Raw genomic sequence first — 18000 nt, 5'->3', positions numbered from 1 at the left:
ACAACACTGCATGGACACTGTATATATACAACACTGCATGGATACTGTATATATACAACACTGCATGGATACTGTATACTATATACAACACTGCATGGATACTGTATACTATATACAACACTGCATGGACACTGTATATATACAACACTGCATGGATACTGTATATATACAACACTGCATGGACACTGTATACTATATACAACACTGCATGGATACTGTGTGTATACAACACTGCATGGATACTGTATATATACAACATTGCATGGATACTGTATACCAGTGGTTCTCAACCTTTTTGGGGTCCTGGACCCCCTGCGTATTGTTGATCTACCCTGAGGACCCCTCCACCTGATCTTGGGGGAGGGGGGTTGCAATTTGATAGAAACAGTAGAAACTGCATTTTAAATTGCATTATAGCATTTATTCACTCTTTGGGGCAAAAATGAGAGCTTTCAGTTGTAACTTTCAGATATATGTAACAAAACAGAATTCTTATGCAGTAACTTTCAGATATATGTAACAAAACAGAAGTCTTATGCAGTAACTTTCAGATATATGTAACAAAACAGAAGTCTTATGCAGTAACTTTCAGATATATGTAACAAAACAGAATATGTATTCAGTAACTTTCAGATATATGTAACAAAACAGAATATGTATTCAGTAACTTTCAGATATATGTAACAACACAGAATATGTATTCAGTAACTTTCAGATATATGTAACAAAACAGAATATGTATTCAGTAACTTTCAGATATATGTAACAAAACAGAATATGTATTCAGTAACTTTCAGATATATGTAACAAAACAGAATATGTATTCAGTAACTTTCAGATATATGTAACAAAACAGAATATGTATTCAGTAACTTTCAGATATATGTAACAAAACAGAATATGTATTCAGTAACTTTCAGATATATGTAACAAAACAGAATATGTATTCAGTAACTTTCAGATGTATGTAACAACAGACTTTTTATGCAGTAACTTTTAACAATGCAAACGGGAGCGAGATCTCTTATTAATGTACAATAAATTACACTTGTGAAACAGATGTAATTAGAGAAAAAAGTCCTGTTACCCTTTATAGTTTAGGTAGATAAAGGTCTCAGTCACATTTGAGTAAAATAATCCTATTTCTATAAATGTCATAGGATCTTTTTTTTAAAAGATATTTTATTTTCACGGACCCCTTGCAATTACACCACGGACCACTAGGGGTCCGCGGACCCCCGGTTGAGAAACACTGCTGTATACTATATACAACACTGCATGGATACTGTATGTATACATATTACATTCGTATGAATACAAAGTACATGTGAGTGAAATAAACCACCTCGCCTCATGTCGTCTGTGTGTGTGTGTGTGTGTGGGTGTGGGGGGGGGCGTCGGGGGGTGTGGGCCATTAGGAATGCCCCCCTGACATAGGTCATACTGTTCAACACATATGTGGATACCTACATACACAGGGCACACAAAACTGAAATACAAACATGCATGCGTGCGAATGAAAGAACCATCTCTACACATTTCGTGGGTACACACACACACACACACACACACACACACACACACACACACACACACACACACACATAAATGGGTGTATAAAAAAGGGGGGAAAAAACAAAAAATACAAAATAAATGGTGCTATTCATTACCTGTGTGTGCTTATGTGGGGGTGTTGGCACGGATGTGCGTCAACACGCGCGCACGCGCGCGCACACACACACAGTAGTGAGAAACTGACATTTTAAAGGGGCTTTTCACGACCTGTGTGTGTGTGTGTGTGTGTGTGTGTCCCTGTGTGTGTGTGTGTGTGTGTTTGTGTGTCCCTGTGTGTGTGTGTGTTTGTGTGTGTGTGTCCCTGTGTGTGTGTGTGTGTGTGGGGGGGGGTTTCCAGGGGGTTGGGCCAGCAGGAATGCTGGTCTAACCAAAGCCATACTGAGCAGGAGAAGCTCTGGTGGGACCATCGCACAACACTTTCACCCCAACACAACAACAACATGGAGGAGGCGCATCGAGCCGAATTACCCGACCTGAGCGAACTGCTCCGCCTGGACCCGTATCTGAGCCCGCACGCGCAGGACTTGAGGAGGAGGTAATCCACTTTAACTCACTTTCGGCGTTGTTAACGTGTAATAACGCGGAGCGGGGCCGGCGCGGGTCCTTCGCGTGACGCACTCCCCTTGCCGCGACATTGGGCAAAGTGACGCAACCCGCGCGCTCGGCGCCTCGGGCACGCGGCCGGTCAACCCGCCGGTGTTGTGACAAAATGTGCGACCGTCGAAAATGGTTACCGGGCTCATTTTTCGTGCGAGCGCGCCCCCCCCTTCTTCTTCCACCAAGTTGTGACTACGGCGCAACAGTATGTCCCCATTTTGTTTTGTGTATCTTTTTTTTCTCTCTTTCTTCCTTTTCGGCGAATAAAGTAGTTCTGTGTCAGAAAGTACCACTTAATCTGCGCATGCGCTCAATCACGGGCTTTATATTTCCAAATACTGCAGAAAACCTTATGAGAAAGTCTCTCTGCGGGTGTAAAGTTGTGACAGCTCGCGTGCATGGGTCACGTGTTCTGAAACGGAAGAGCCACGATTTGTTAAGAGTCCATCACTAATTTGTGAAAAACAGACCAGGTAGGTTCAGACGCTGTGCAGCCCATCCAAACGATGTGGACCGGCTGGAGATGAACCCTGACTTCCCACCTACTGTGGACTCAGAAAGTCCCGGTTTAATAGCTTGCTACTGAGTCCAGGTCTTGCTGGGAGAACACAGGAAAAACTGACAATCTTCCACAGTTGTGCAATTTTGCACAACTCTTAACTACAGATGGTTCCTGCCCCCCCCCCCCCCGCTGAAACCCTTCAGGAATCATCACAGCGTTTCCTGATGGTTTTACTGGTTCTGCTGGGAGTTGCGGTGGTTTTTAATGGTCTGCACTGGTATGGGCGCGTGTTGTCTGAGTCAGACCAGCAAAACGTCTAAAGGAAAATAAAAATGCAGTAAACGTTGAGCTCTATAGGACCATCAGGATGGGGTTAATGGTTTCTGACCAAAATCAGTAAAACCATTAGGTCAGGGTCCCGAAACACACTGAAACTCCATGGTTTTGATGGTCTCCTGTCTGGGGAAACACCAGGATTGTTGTAATTAATAGGTTCTGGTGTTTTTTCAGCGGGAGAAACTTGGCGCTCTTTGATTAAATGTTGATTTTGGGGGGATTTTGGGTTCTTTGCATCCAAAACGTGTCCCCTTTACTTTATTGGGATCTGGTCCCACAAATATGTTGGGAGATTTGCCTTCGTTGCAGCTGCAGCATGTTTCTGTCGACTCTGGACGTCTCAGCTTCAGTAGTTTACACAGCACATGGTTCTAGTAACAATACTACACATATGTATGGAGACGGCCCCATTTGCTCTGAAGTAGTAGTACGTCCTGGGTTCGAACCCCAGGGTTGTCTTACCTTGGGGGTCGTCCCAGGTCGTCCTCTGTGTGGAGTTTGCATGTTCTCCCCGTGTCTGCAAGGGTTTCCTCCCACAGTCCAAAGACATGTAGGTCAGGTGAATCGGCCGTACTCAATTGTCCCTAGGTGTGTGTGTGTGTGTGTGGGGGGGGGGGCTGTGATGGCCTGGCGGCCTGTCCAGGGTGTCTCCCCTCCCGCCGCCCAATGACTGCTGGGATAGGCTGCAGCATCCCCGCGACCCTGAGAGCAGGATAAGCGGTTTGGATAATGGATGGATGGATGGATGGTGGATGGATGGATGGATGGTTGGATGGATGGATGGATGGATGGATGGATGGATAGATGGATGGATGGATGGATGGATAGTAGCACGTGAGGAAAGTGCAAAATAGTCGTTTTTCTCACTGAAGAGGCAGAAACCCCCTGCAACGAGACACTGTTATGCCTGGTTGTTCCTGAGGTATCGGCTCGTGTCTCAGAAATCAAACATCTGATGAATCTCACAGTAGGCAGAGTAATTTGTTTTAGACAAACTTGAAGGGAAAATACACATTTTGGGAAACCTGATGTGGTACACAACCCAAACAGCGTCAGAATCAATACGAGGTTAAGATGTGATAGTTAACGTCGCCCTGTAACCAAAAATAAACGCTCTCTCTCTCTCTCTCGCTCTCCACGGTAAGGCCTCTGATTGAAGTTAATGAATGATAATGTGGCTTGTAATTGAGGTCAGACTAAGGTTGTGGCAGGAATGGTCTTGTCACAGCCCTAATATCCTCATGTCACGGCTGATTATTAATAGGTAGTGGTAATTTAAGACACAGAATATATCACTTTGGTTCTATTCACAGCTTTGATACAGATTATGTGACGATACCCCCGTCAGCTTTCGTGTCGCCAGCTGCGACCTTATGCTGTGTGTGGATGGGTGTGGCGCCACCGCAAATGCATGGTTTTTTTTGGGGGGGGGGGGGAGTTCCCCCTTTTTCTCCCCATTTGTATTTGTTCAATTGCTCCACCCCCTCTGCCGATCCGGGGAGGGCTGCAGACTACCACACGCCTCCTCCCATACATGTGGAGTCGCCAGCCGCTTCTTTTCACCTGACAGTGAGGAGTTTCACCAGGGGGACGTAGTGCGTGGGAGGATCACGCTATTCCCCCCAGTTCCCCCTCCCCCTGAACAGGCGCCCCGACCAACCAGAGGAGGCGCTAGTGTAGCGACCAGGACACACACCCACATCCGGCTTCCCACCCGCAGACACGGCCAATTGTGTCTGTAGGGACGCCCGGCCAAGCCGGAGGTAACACGGGGGTTCAACCCGGTGACCCCTGTGTTGGTAGGCAACAGAATAGACCGCCACGCCACCCGGACGCCCCGCAAATGCACGTTTCTATGTTTACCGTTCCTCCGTGCCTCACTCATAGCAGCGCCCCTCGCTGTGCGGGGTAGATCGGGAACATGGATGGTAGGACAGGGCGCCGCTCTGTGTGCACGTGCATGATATTGGGAATATTTCCCCCTTGTTACGAGTCAGTATCTCCAACCCGAAGTCACCCTGTGACAGGATGGTAAGAGAACAGGGCTGGGGAGAGAGACTGGGTACCAGAGAGAGAGAGAGAAATATCGTGCGTCTTAGTCGAGCACTGTCAGCACAGGCCTGGCTTATCTGCCATCGGGGAGCTGATGCTGTACTTCCCCTCAGCATTACCTGAGTGTGTTCCCTCATGAATGTGAAAATTTATGTATTTCTCGCTTTTCAAGAAAGTTCCTCTCAACAGTCACACGCCTCCCCCGCTCCCGCCCCCCACCCAACCGGAGTCACAGAAGCACTTTAAACTGCAAAAGAACACACGAGACGTGTGGTTCTTCATCTCATTTAAAGCTATTTGGAGCCCTCTCTTCTGTTTCACACACACACACACACACACACACACACACACACACACACACACACACACACACACCTCGCCGCTCGCTTCCCTCCCCTCCTTTCTTCTCTGCACTCCTTCCTCTCGCTCACCTGTTTCTCTCGGTGCCGGCGGGTGAAAGGCGGGCCTGAAATAGCATCCGGTTATTAGCAGATGAATCAGACAAAAGAGGGACGCTGGCTTCCTAACGGCTCTGCCCCGCCTCCCCAGAGGAGCCGGGTCAGCCGCTCCCGCCGTGTGCTGTCGGGTGGCCGAGCCGGTGCTGTAAGCGTAACACCTCCGCTGTGATAAATTCCTTTTGCTGTGTCTCATTTGCCGCAGGAAGCCCCTCGGTGCTCTGCCCCCCCCCCCCCGCCCCGCCTTAAACGCTCCTGCCAAGGTGTCTTAGTGACCTGTCAGTCTTCATCTGGAGACGACACGTCGTTTGAAGCTGGGACGGCGCCACGGGCGGAATTGGATTTGTCTGGCACGTTTACGGGAGGGCTGTTTACCTGGTGCTGTGGTTAACGTCGGTTTAGCCGGCGGCCCGCGGGCCCGTTTTGGAACGCCGTACGCCTTGTTACGCCTTGTTCCAGCTCCGTCTCTCGTGGAAGTCAGCTGCTCCTGGTTTAGCAGCTCGCTGCACGCCCGGGTAGCCGCCTCCATTCCAGATGCCTCTCGTAACAAGGCCTCTCTGGCGAGGCCGGTTCACTCCGAGCTTGGACGCGAGAAGTTCTTGACCAGCAAGAGCAGAACCTCGTCTTTTCAGTGGGGTGTGGTCCACACCTCAGATTCTGGGGCACATGTTGTCACTTGTCCATAGGGTTAGTGGTGGTGTCAGGGAGGGCATCCGGCCAAATCCTCACGCGGATTGACGAGACCACACCGGATCAGTTGAGGCCTCCATACGGGGCTGGCTAAGGCCCGGGTTAACAACGGCCGCCATTGGTACTGTGACAACAGGGTACCGATGAAACCTGTAGGATCCGCTGTGGCGACCCCCTGAAAACCAGGGGACAAGCTGAAGGAAGAAGACGATGTACCAACAGTAGCAAATCGCACACAACATGGAGTGTTCAAGTTTATTCCAAAAGAGGCCATTAGCACCCACAAAGGTACTTTTTCCACTCACTGATGACGCCTGTCCGCATGCCGTACCCACCACCTCAGAAATCGTTAAAAACACATTTTAACTCAAGTCTCGTTCACGGCAGTCCTATAAAGATTTCATTGCCGTGGGTTGTGTCTCAATGACCACTATTATGGCCGTGGTACACGCTACACAGTACCTAGTTTTAGAGTACTTAATTAAAACGTTTGTAGTGTGGAACAATACTGTGTATGTAAAATACCAGGATTTGTACTATTTTCAGCAAAACATCTAATCTGAATCTACTGGACACTGTGCAGTTATAGGTTGCTCGAGGCGTATCCATCTGCCGCTGGTTGACTGAGGACAGGATGATGGATTTAGGATGCATATTGAATGTGCCCCCCCCCCCCCACACACACACACATTTTTCCTGTTTTGGGAACCTCAGAATTGCATCTCTGCTCATCGCAGATGATGTGGTTTTGTTGACCTCCAGCGCACACTGGGGCGGTTTGCAGCTGTGAGTGTGAAACGGCCGGAATGAGAGTCAGCGCCTCCAAGTCTGAGGCCATGGTTCTCTGCTGGAAAGTGGCGGATTGCTCCCTCTGGGTTGGGGATGGATTGTTACCTCAAGTGAAGGAGTTCAAGTATCTCGGGGTCTTGTTCACGAGTGAGGGTAGGATGGAGCGGGAGGTTGACGGGCGGATTGGTGCAGCATCAGCAGTAATGCGGACGTGGTACCGGACCGTTGTGGTGAAGAGGGAGCTGAGCCGGAAGGCAAAGCTCTCAATTTTCAGTCAATCTTCGTTCCAACCCTCACCTATGGTCATGATCTTTGGGTAGTGACCGAAAGGGTGAGATCGCGGATACAAGTGGCTGAACTGAGTTTCCTCCGTAGGCTGTCTGGGCTCAGCCTTAGAGATAGGGGGAGGAGCTCAGACATCCGGAGGGAGCTCGGAGTAGAGCCGCTGCTCCTTCGCATCAAAAGGAGCCAGTTGAGGTGGTTCGGGCATCTGATTAGGATGCCTCCTGGGCTCCTTCCTTTGGAGGTTGTCTGGGCACATCCAACTGGAAGGAGACCCCGGGGTAGACCCAGAACTCGCTGGAGGGACTACATGTCCAATCTGGCCTGGGGACGCCTTGGGATCTCCCAGGAGGAGTTGGAGGGCGTTGCTGGGGAGAGGGACGTTTGGAGTGCCCTACTTAGCTTGCTGCCACCACGGCCCGACCCCGGAGAAGCGGCTGATGATGATGATGATGATGATGCTGATGATTAAGGTTAAATGTGTTCTGATGGAAAGTATGGACTTAATAGTATATGTGTATCTGTTGCAGTATATTCTATTAGCGTGTAGTTTGGGCAGAGTTTTTGGATACAGCCACCGTATGTAAACCGCCACGTTATTGCATTCGACTTAGGCATGTGGTCTGTCATAAATAACAGTGCTGCGGGTGTGTGAATCTGAACATGTGATTTGGCAGATTTTTCTTTGTTAGAGATCAGCCTGGAAAAGGGCTGGAAGTACATGATGTAAATAGCGTACGGCAGTCTGAGGACGGATGTCCTTGGCTGCCTCAGTGTTTGTTTCCTTATTATGTGGAACTGGCACATGGGAAGGACCATGTGTCGGCCCTGTGATGGCCTGTCCGGGGTGTCTCCCCCGCCTGCCGCCCAATGACTGCCGGGATAGGCTCCAGCATCCCGCGACCCCGATTGGAATGAGCGGCTTAGATAATGGATGGATGGATGGATGGATGGATGGATGGATGGATGGAGATGCAGACAAAGGTGTTTCAATAGGCCGCTTTTGCTGGCACCATAGCTGTGTCCCGAGTCGCTGCCTATTTGCTATATAGTGCTGTAAAATCTATTCACCACGTCGTGGCCTCACAAATCCCCTTAATGGAAGTGAAAATGTGGTGTTCAATGCATGCGCGTGACTCAATACTGAAAATATGCGATGTGCCGCCTCTCCTCCGCGCTGCTCCTGCATCCTTTTCACTGTAACACGTCTTGCGACGAGACGAGAAGAAGCCGCAGAATGCTCATTCAATAGCGGCTGAACTCTCTAGAGTACGCTACTGAGTGTTTCTTATGGGGACAGTGGCGAACGAGTGACCAAGGGGATGTGTCTGAGCACAGCTCCTTGTGCAGTCTTACGTTTGTCAGCGCCACCATCTTTACCACTGCAACTTGTCCTCTGCTAACCCGATGGAGTGCAGTCAGTGCACCGTCTCCGCTGTAAATTACACTCTTTAACAAGAGGATCCGTGCAGCAAAATGCCAAGCAGAGGGCCATACGGAGGTAAACGGATGGACCTGCCCCCCCCCCCCCCAACCCACACACACACACACACACACACGGAGCCAGGCGTCCTCCGTGTGAAGGCCGAGGCAGTCGCTCATCCACACAGTGATGACTCACTCTCTCTCTTTCTCCACAGCCGTCCTACACTGAACCCAACCACCGTGTTTTGTTTTTGGGGGGGGGGGGGGGCGGTTTGTCCCCCCTGTTGTCGGTTTTTATTCTCTTCATCTTCTGTGTATTTTGTGGTTGCAGGATGAGGCCATCCCTGACAAGGACTCGGGGATGACACTCTGACACATTCAGTGTTTAGAGCCCCACAGCTTTAATACCGGACCCCCAACTCCTGTTTCTGACCCCAACTTTATAATCATCTCAGGCACCCGGTGTGAGTGTGTGTGTGTGTGTGTGTGCTTGCACACTTTTTAATTGGGTAGTTTCGGGGTTGTTTTCATTTGTGTGTGTGTGTGTGTGTGTGTGTGTGTGTGCGTCCGTGCATGCACGCGCTTGCACATGTGTGCGAGTTATATTTGGCTCTTGGGCTCTCGTGATGTCAAGTTATATGTTCCTGCAATTAGGTCAGTCTATTTGGATCTGCAGTGTGTCTGTCCAGCGTGACATTTACTAATAGGGAGTACTTTGTCCAGCAGTGCTCAGTCTCCGCACGGTAAACAAGGATACAGACACAACACATTTCCACCCTTCTTTTTCTGACAAAGCACGTAGTTCACGGTTATCGGCAAGAATGTGTGTCTGAGCTCATGATTCACCTGCAGCAGGTGCGGAGACTGAAGTTATCCAGTGTGATGCTAATTTCAAGAAAGCAAAGGTGACCTGAGTTTACGCGTGCCGATGGCTGTTCGGCTGATATTTCGGTCCGGTTTTTATGTACAGCGAGCTTCCACCCAGGCATTAAAGGTGACGCCTTCTACCCAGAGTTCCCCAGTCAGTTGTCAGTTACAGTGACAGGTTGGGGTTTGTGTTGTGGGATGTTTTAACGGAGCTCAGCGTTAACACGGTGAGGGGACTGAGCCTTGGATGTCACTTGAGGCGACTTTAAAGCACTTTAAGGCCCGGGGTCCCGAAGCGGGGGGGGGGGGGGTCACGAGATGAGTTACAGAATGTGTGAAACCCAATTTAAAAATAGCCTCTACTACTGTTACTACTACTACTACTACTACTAAAGCTAACTGCTAGCCATGCAGACGGGCAGTTCCGGTAACGCGGTCTGGCGGCGGCCTCACCTGGCGTTGACTGTGGTGTTTTTGACGTCGTCGTGAGGAGTGCGGGGAGGTGGGTCGAGGGCGTCTGGCTGGGAGAGCTGGCGCTGGACCGGCTTGGAGAGCTTGGTCTGCCAGCGGAGGAAATGCCGAGGGCGGTCTGACAGGACGTGGAAGCGGGGCAGGCTAAGCTAACTGCTAGCCCATGCAGACCGGCGGTTCCGACAGTCATCCTGGCTGGCCTTCCTTCCCTTGGACTGTGATTTTTTGTTTAGTTTTGATCTACTATGTGTTAGTTTGGACATGTGTGTTCTTGTAGTTTTGGGATGTGTTTTTGTCTTTGTGTTGTACTGCAGTGGGCTGTAGTGGGTTCCTGATTCCTTCCTGACTACTACTGCTACTACTACTACTTTTGGCTGCTCCCGTTAGGGGTCGCCACAGCGGATCATCCGTTTCCATTTCTTCCCTAATTTAAAAAAAAGCCTATTTTAACCATAATTGTTGCGAAAGGTAAAAATAGTGTTTAAATTCAAAATAATAAAATGCAGATAAAAAAATATGTCATCAGCCAACCGATTTTCTTTGTCCCTACGTGACCCCCGAGGGGATAACGACAGATTAGCTACAGCATCAGTTCAGGTCATTTGCGGTGCCAAGGGAAACATTGCGAATGTGTGCACGTAGCTAACTAGCTCCAATCAAAAGCATGGCCGGATTAACCCACCAGGGGGCCCCAGAGCACGCACATCCATTGCCCTCCCCCCCGCCCCATCAGATAGGCTATGCAAACAACACTAAACATTGTTAAATGTAAAACTAATGCAAATACCCAACATGGTAGTTGATGCTATGCCAATCTGCATGGGATTCGCGTGGCGACTACAAAGTACAACACAATTTTGAATCACAAAACAAACAGGGACAAGAATAGCAGCTCACAGCATCAACAGAGACTTTGTAGCTTGGGGCCCTGCATCAGTAGAGACTTTGTAGCTTGGACCCCACATCAATAGAAACTGTAGCTTGGGGCCTCCGAATCAATAGAGACTTTGTAGCTTGGGGCCCTGCATCAGTAGAGACTTTGTAGCTTGGGGCCCTGCATCAGTAGAGACTTTGTAGCTTGGGGCCCTGCATCAATAGAAACTGTAGCTTGGGGCCTCCGAATCAATAGAGACTTTGTAGCTTGGGGCCCTGCATCAATAGAGACTTTGTAGCTTGGGGCCCTGCATCAGTAGAGACTGTAGCTTGGGGCTCCCGCATCAATAGAGACTTTGTAGCTTGGACCCTGCATCAATAGAAACTGTAGCTTGGGGCCCCAGCATCAATAGAGACTTTGTACCTTGGGGCCCTGCATCAGTAGAGACTATAGCTTGGGGCCCCCGCATCAATAGAGACTAGCTTGGGCCCTGCATTGCAATGCAGGGTTGGAACAAACGTCCCTTGTAGAGTATGATTCGGGATCCCTACTATATGCGAACACAATACCTCTGACTTTTTGGGGCCCCTCGTGGTCCAGGTGCCCCAGGGCACTCGTCCAGCATGCCCAGTCCATAATCCAGCCTTGATCAAAAGGCTTTAAGCCTAACATATTATTTTCGTCAAAATGGTAATTGGTTAATACTGAGCAGGGACGACGCAGAGAGGCCAGCAGAGGAGAGCGGAGAAGCAGTTCTGCAGTCAGAAAGGCCATCGACGTCCGGGTAGCGTAGCGGTCTGTTCTGTTGCCTACTGTAACAACTTGATCCATGTTTCTTGGTTTACAAAGAGCAAGACGAGTCAAAAACTCACAGCCATGTGTATACCGAGATTTTCACAATATCTTCGTTTATGGCTATTACTCCCGTCAACCTTACCGAGCCCGGTTGCACGGCTACTATTGTAACATACATGGACAATAGAGGCCACAAGTAACCAAAACTTTACTCTAGAGTTGAGAGGCAAAAAGAAAAACCGCAGCTAAATAACATGCATCCATTCACAGCATGCGTGCCACTCAACTAACTCAAAGATTACAAGGCGCTGTCTGATGACGTTGCTTCTCTTGTATCTAGGCAAGTATGTCTTAAAGGTACATTTCCCCATTTCGACTGTTATGCTACCAACATGGGGATCGCCGGTTCGAATCCATGTGTTGCCTCTGGCTTGGTTGGGCGTCCCTAAAGTCTGCGAATTGTGGGTATGTATGTATCCTCTGGTCGCGCCCCCTCTGGTCAGTAGGAGCAGCTGTTCGGGCCGCACCGGGACGGCTCGGAAGAGTGGGGTAATTGGCCAGGTACAACTGGGGAGAAAAAGGGGGGGGGGGCTTTCCCTGTGTGGGCAAGGATATCCATCCAGCAGTCGGACCAGCCTTCCTCTAAGTGTCAAAAGTATTAAGAGGAATATATCTAGTATGGATTCACATGCGTCGTTGACAACGAAACACAACATCCCCAGTGTGTCATGTACACAGAGGTGCTGGCACATGAAAGCCTGAAGCCCATAACGATGCTACGACACTTGAAAACCCAGCACTCCTCCCTCACCACGAAACCAGAGGACTTTTCCCACCGAGAGGAGCGAGAGTTGTAGGCCAAAAGAAACAAACAATAATCTCTGCCAAAGCCCCAAAGGCATCATATGAGGTGGCATACTTAATTGCACAAGCCACACACAATCAGGGAAACCCTAATCAAATCCGACTCTCTGCAACGAACCGGGCTCAGAGCAAGAGGGCCTTCTGTTCCATACTGGGGTGAGGTGGCTTACGCGAGGAAATGTTCTCCCCAGCCTGTATGAGCTGGGAGATAAGGTGTGCTTAACTTGGATGGAGAATGGGTCCCAGATCCCTGACCACCTGACTGATCCTGACTGGTTAACAAGACTGGGTGTCTTGCTTATTTGATAAACTGGATGAATTTAATATGTCAGTGAAGGTGAGAACACAAGCATCCTGATGCTGGATGATAAAACCCACGCATTCATGAGAAAAGTCTCGAGATGAAATGGGCGGCAGGATTGATATGTTTCTGGGGCGTCCGGGTAGCGTAGCGGTCTACTCCGTTGCCTACATGGGGATCGGCGGTTCGAATCCCCGTGTTACCTCCGGCTTGGTCGGGCGTCCCTACAGATACAATTGGCCGTGTCTGCGGGTGGGAAGCCGGATGTGGGTATGTGTCCTGATCGCTGCACTAGCGCCTCCTCTGGTCGGTCAGGGCGCCTGTTCGGGGGAACTGTGGGGAATAGCGTGATCCTCCCACGCGCTACGTCCCCCCGGTGAAACTCCTCACTCCTCAGGTGAAAAGAAGCGGCTGGCGACTCCGCATGTATCGGAGGAGGCATGTGGTAGTCTGCAGCCCTCCCCGGGTTGACAGTGGGGTAATTCGCTGGATACAATTGGGGGGAAAACTACAAAAAGGATTGATATTGTAACGTCCATGGACACGTTGGCCGCTGGCTGGCGGGTCTGATCCTTTAGTCGAGCGGTTAGCGATGTCTCCTGCGGTGCGGGCGATACGGGTTCGCGTCTCGGCCGCGGCAGTTCCTGTGGTGGCCCCCCCCCGAATTCGCTACAATATGTTTCCTGAGCTGGATGAAGTCGCTGAGGAAGATGAAGCGAGTGTTAACACAGTGAAGAAGTCTCTCACTACCCACCTTCAAGCCCTCCTGGAGCACTTGAACAAGTATTTCCCAGAGGGGACAGCTCCGGGAGGATGTGACTGTATAAGACCACCATCCACTGTAATGACTGCACAACGCCTGTCATCTGACCTCGAGGACGCTCTCGAGCAGTCAAGCCGGCTGAGTTCTGGATTCCCGTCCAGCGGGAATACCCGCGGCTATCCAGTGCCGCGATGGACGCCCTGATGCCGTTTGGATAGACCTACTTATGGGAAAATACTCTTGGCACTGACATACATTAAGAATAAGTACAGACCGCAACTGAGCGTGGAGGGTGAGCTCTGAGTGGCTGTCTCCAACATTAAACCCTGACGGCCAAAGTGAGCTGAAAAGTCCATTTCATCCTTGTTACCACTTATCTGCACCTAATTTACTTCTATTTAACAAAATCTTTAAAAAAAAAAATCCCCCAAAAAAATCGTTTTATTTTCTTGTTAATGAGAATAAGGTTGTTGTCTTTCTGAGAAAGGTGTTTTATTTATCATCCTGCACGCAAACAACAATGTCTTACGGACTCAGCAAGGACCCAAACGCAGGACTCACCGACAGGATGACACGGGGAGACTCGATGTAATAAACAAAGGCAGACAGAGGTCAGAACACCAGGAAATCCGTGTGATAGGCTGGCTAACACACCAGGAGCTGGCAGGCGGATAAAAAGGTTCAGATCCGGTTCGGTCCAAAACGGACGACAGAGCAGAAAAGGGGCAGGCAACAAACACGGAGTCCAAAGATCAGCCTGCAGAGTCAAACACGGGCAAATGCTGGGGAGCTCGTCCGAGAGGGACGGGTCTGTCCGCGGGCCTCAGTGAGAGACCGATGAAGCCAAAATGCCCTCGGAGGGTCATATACCTTTAAGAAGGAAGTGGGCGTAACTTGTAGTCAAAAGGGCGTAACGTGAAGTGGGCGTAACGTGAAGTGGGCGTGACTTGTAGTCTTGCAGGCTGCAGACAGACACGCCTGGCTCGTCAGGGAATGGCGTGTGGAAGACACGGGGTTACCGGGCGGCAAAAGCAGGGGCAGGAACTGAAACGTGCAAGACAGGCGAGTATTTCAAAATAAAACAGGAAGACAACGGATAATACCAAAAAAAAAGGTTGTATGAGTAGACTGAACCGAGATACAGCCACAACCGTTACAAAATGTGCAACGAATAAATGGGTAAGAGATTGAGAGAAGACGAGGGATCCTCTACCAGCCGGCCAGTTGTCTTTCAGTGTCCGCATTCTTCTAAAAATGCCGGGCTGTGATTGGCTGCCAGTCAAATCAAATTCCTTCCCCTCGCAAAATTCCACCCATTCAGATACACGTCAAACTGCCGTAATTTGCTAACTGCTGTTTCATGGGACCTTCAAACAGAACGTGAAAAATACACAGGATAGTGTAAACACTAATAAGACCCGTTAGCCCCTAGCTAACGGGTCTGACCTTTCAGCCGAGCGGTTAGTGGTGTCGCCTTGTGGTACAGTACACCCCGTATCGAATCCCGCACCGGGCAAGAAAATAACCGGTTACAATAGAAATTGATATGAATTATATATTAATCATTCATGCTAATAACTGAAAATAAAGCGCTCATACAACTAAGATATCCGCCTCCAAATGTCAAATGTTCAGCAGAATGACGAATCTTTTCCACTTTTAACCGCTTCGATGCCACGTCAGCTCGGCACACAGAGCGAGGCGAAACGCGATGGGATCACGTGCTGCTCAATTAAACCCTTTCTGTTTTCATGCACTAAAAGACATTGTTAGTCTCATTCATACTCTCTGTCTTCTGTGTCACTTCCTGCCACCTTTCCTATAGGGTGCTGATTTCAGATGGTGCTTTTTGTCTCCTCTAAACATAACATAGACGCTGGTGGACTTCTCTCGGTGTTGAGCCGGTGTGACGCCATGCAGTGAAGAACATGCCTCCCCCTAGTGGCAGCGGGACAGCGGTGCAAAATCGCTCGCAACTTTTTCGTAAATCGCTGTTTATGAAAAAGTTGGCATGTCAGAAACCTTTCTTACGGGATCGTGATATTACAAGTCACCAAACCAGCATGTATTCATTTTACATCTACCGTCCCTTTAATGGACATAATGTTTAACCCCACAATTACACGACACTACATGAGAGACAAGCTGTAACACTTTGGCAATAGACTTGCTTAGTATTCCCCTCAGGCCATGATTTATATATATATAATATAAAGGGACAATTTCTTTCCAGGGTCTTATCCCGGGGGTTTATATCAACACGCAAAGTTAATGGGCTGGAAAAATCAACGCAATGTTATTTAGACTAGGAATTTGAATAAGAGGGAACAAGCCAATTAACCATGTGCCGCGTCTCAGCTAGCATACGTAAGTGGTTGGCGTAATTAAGTAGATGAAAAAACATCGCATCTTTTGCATTATTCCATTTTCATTAAACTGTGAAAAAAACAAAAGGCAGCGACGCGTCTGCTGTCTGTCTGTCAGTCGGGTGGTCAGGCAGAGCCTCCTGCATAACAGATGAGGGAGGGGAAGGTCTGTGGGATTTATGAGCTCACTTCTGAGCGCGCATACACAAATGAGTGGCATGACCCTTCCTCTCTTTAGCGCCCCCTATCATGTACTTCTGGCGTTGGGATTTAATCTGCTCATCCTGCTCTCAGGGTCGCGGGGATGCTGGAGCCTATCCCAGCAGTCACTGGGTGGCAGGCGGGGAGACACCCTGGACAGGCCACCAGGCCATCACAGCCCCCCCCCCCCACCCACCCACCCACCCAACACACACACACACAGACACACACACATACATACACACACGCACAATTTTTCTCCCCAATTGTACTTGGCGAATTACTACCCTACTCTTCCGTCTCTACTCCGTCCCCTCTGCTAATCCGGGGAGGGCTGCAGACTACCACATGCCTCCTCCGATACACGTGGAGTCGCCAGCCGCTTCTTTTCCCCTGACAGTGAGGAGGATTGAGGAGGAGTGAGGAGGATTCGGCTGTTCTCTGTTACCTGATGGCTCACATCTGTGTTTTTATTGGCTGTTCTCCATAACGTGATGGCCCTCATCTGTGTTTTCATTGGCCGTTCTCCATAACGCGATGGCTCTCATCCATATTCCGATTGGCTCTTGACCGAACGTGGCAGCTATCATCTCTGTTTTAACTGGCTGTTCTCTGTGACATGATGGCTCTCATCTGTGTTTTTATTGGCTGTTCTTTATAACGTGATGGCTCTCATCTGTGTTTTGATTGGCCGTTCTCCATAACGTGATGGCTCTCATCTGTGTTTTCATTGGCCGTTCTCCATAACGCGATGGCTCTCATCCATATTCCGATTGGCTCTTGACCGAACGTGGCATCTATCATCTCTGTTTTAACTGGCTGTTCTCTGTGACATGATGGCTCTCATCTGTGTTTTTATTGGCTGTTCTTTATAACGCGATGGCTCTCAACTGTGTTTTCATTGGCTGTTCGCCATGACGTAATGACTCCACCTGTGTATTTAATGGCTGTTTTTTCTAAGGCGATGGCTCTCAACTGTGTTTTGATTGGCCGTTCTCCATAACGCGATGGCTCTCATCCATATTCCGATTGGCTCTTGACCGAACGTGGCAGCTATCATCTCTGTTTTAACTGGCTGTTCTCTGTGACACGATGGCTCTCATCTGTGTTTTGATTGGCTGTTCTCTGTAATGTAAAGACTGTCACCTGTGTTCTGACCCTTCTCTGTATCGTGATGGTTCTCGTCTGTATTTTTGTAATTGTCTGTTCATCCAATGGTCCACTACCGATGATAAAAACAACGCAGACAGAGCAGCGAGCCGCTGAACTGGATCTGACCGGATGTGGTGGACAAAGTGTACACGTGCACCACCACCGGTACCAATACTGTTCTTCCACACTACGGAGACTCTTCCACTCAGCAGAGCGCAGCGTCCTGCAGGAGTGCACAGGGACTAGAGAGTGCCAGGGACTAGAGAGTGCACAGGGACTAGAGAGTGCACAGGGACTAGAGAGTGCACAGGGACTAGAGAGTGCGCAGGGACTAGAGAGTGCGCAGGGACTAGAGAGTGCGCAGGGACTAGAGAGTGCAGCAGGGACTAGAGAGTGCACACGGACTAGAGAGTGCGCAGGGACTAGAGAGTGCGCAGGGACTAGAGTGCACACGGACTAGAGTGCGCAGGGACTAGAGAGTGCACAAGGACTAGAGAGTGCACAGGACTAGAGAGTGCGCAGGGACTAGAGAGTGCACAGGGACTAGAGAGTGCGCAGGGACTAGAGAGTGCGCAGGGACTAGAGAGTGCAGCAGGGGGACTAGAGAGTGCGCAGGGACTAGAGTGCAGGGACTAGAGAGTGC

General features: G+C 49.6%; 1 protein-coding gene across 1 annotated transcript in view; it reads left to right on the top strand.

Moving 5' to 3' along the window:
• The first annotated feature begins 1980 nt into the window (after window positions 1-1980).
• gbe1a (glucan (1,4-alpha-), branching enzyme 1a) overlaps window positions 1981-18000 on the top strand; it is a 251284-nt gene continuing 235264 nt past the window's right edge. Inside the window, exon 1 of the mRNA XM_056285228.1 lies at window positions 1981-2110. Within this exon, the coding sequence (XP_056141203.1) occupies window positions 2016-2110 (95 nt within the window). The 5' untranslated portion in view covers window positions 1981-2015. The remainder of the gene's footprint in view (window positions 2111-18000) is intronic.

Source organism: Lampris incognitus, chromosome 8 (assembly GCF_029633865.1).
Source record: "Lampris incognitus isolate fLamInc1 chromosome 8, fLamInc1.hap2, whole genome shotgun sequence".
In the NCBI taxonomy this organism is placed as follows: Eukaryota; Metazoa; Chordata; class Actinopteri; order Lampriformes; family Lampridae; genus Lampris; species Lampris incognitus.
This window is presented reverse-complemented; position numbering and strand designations above follow the sequence as displayed.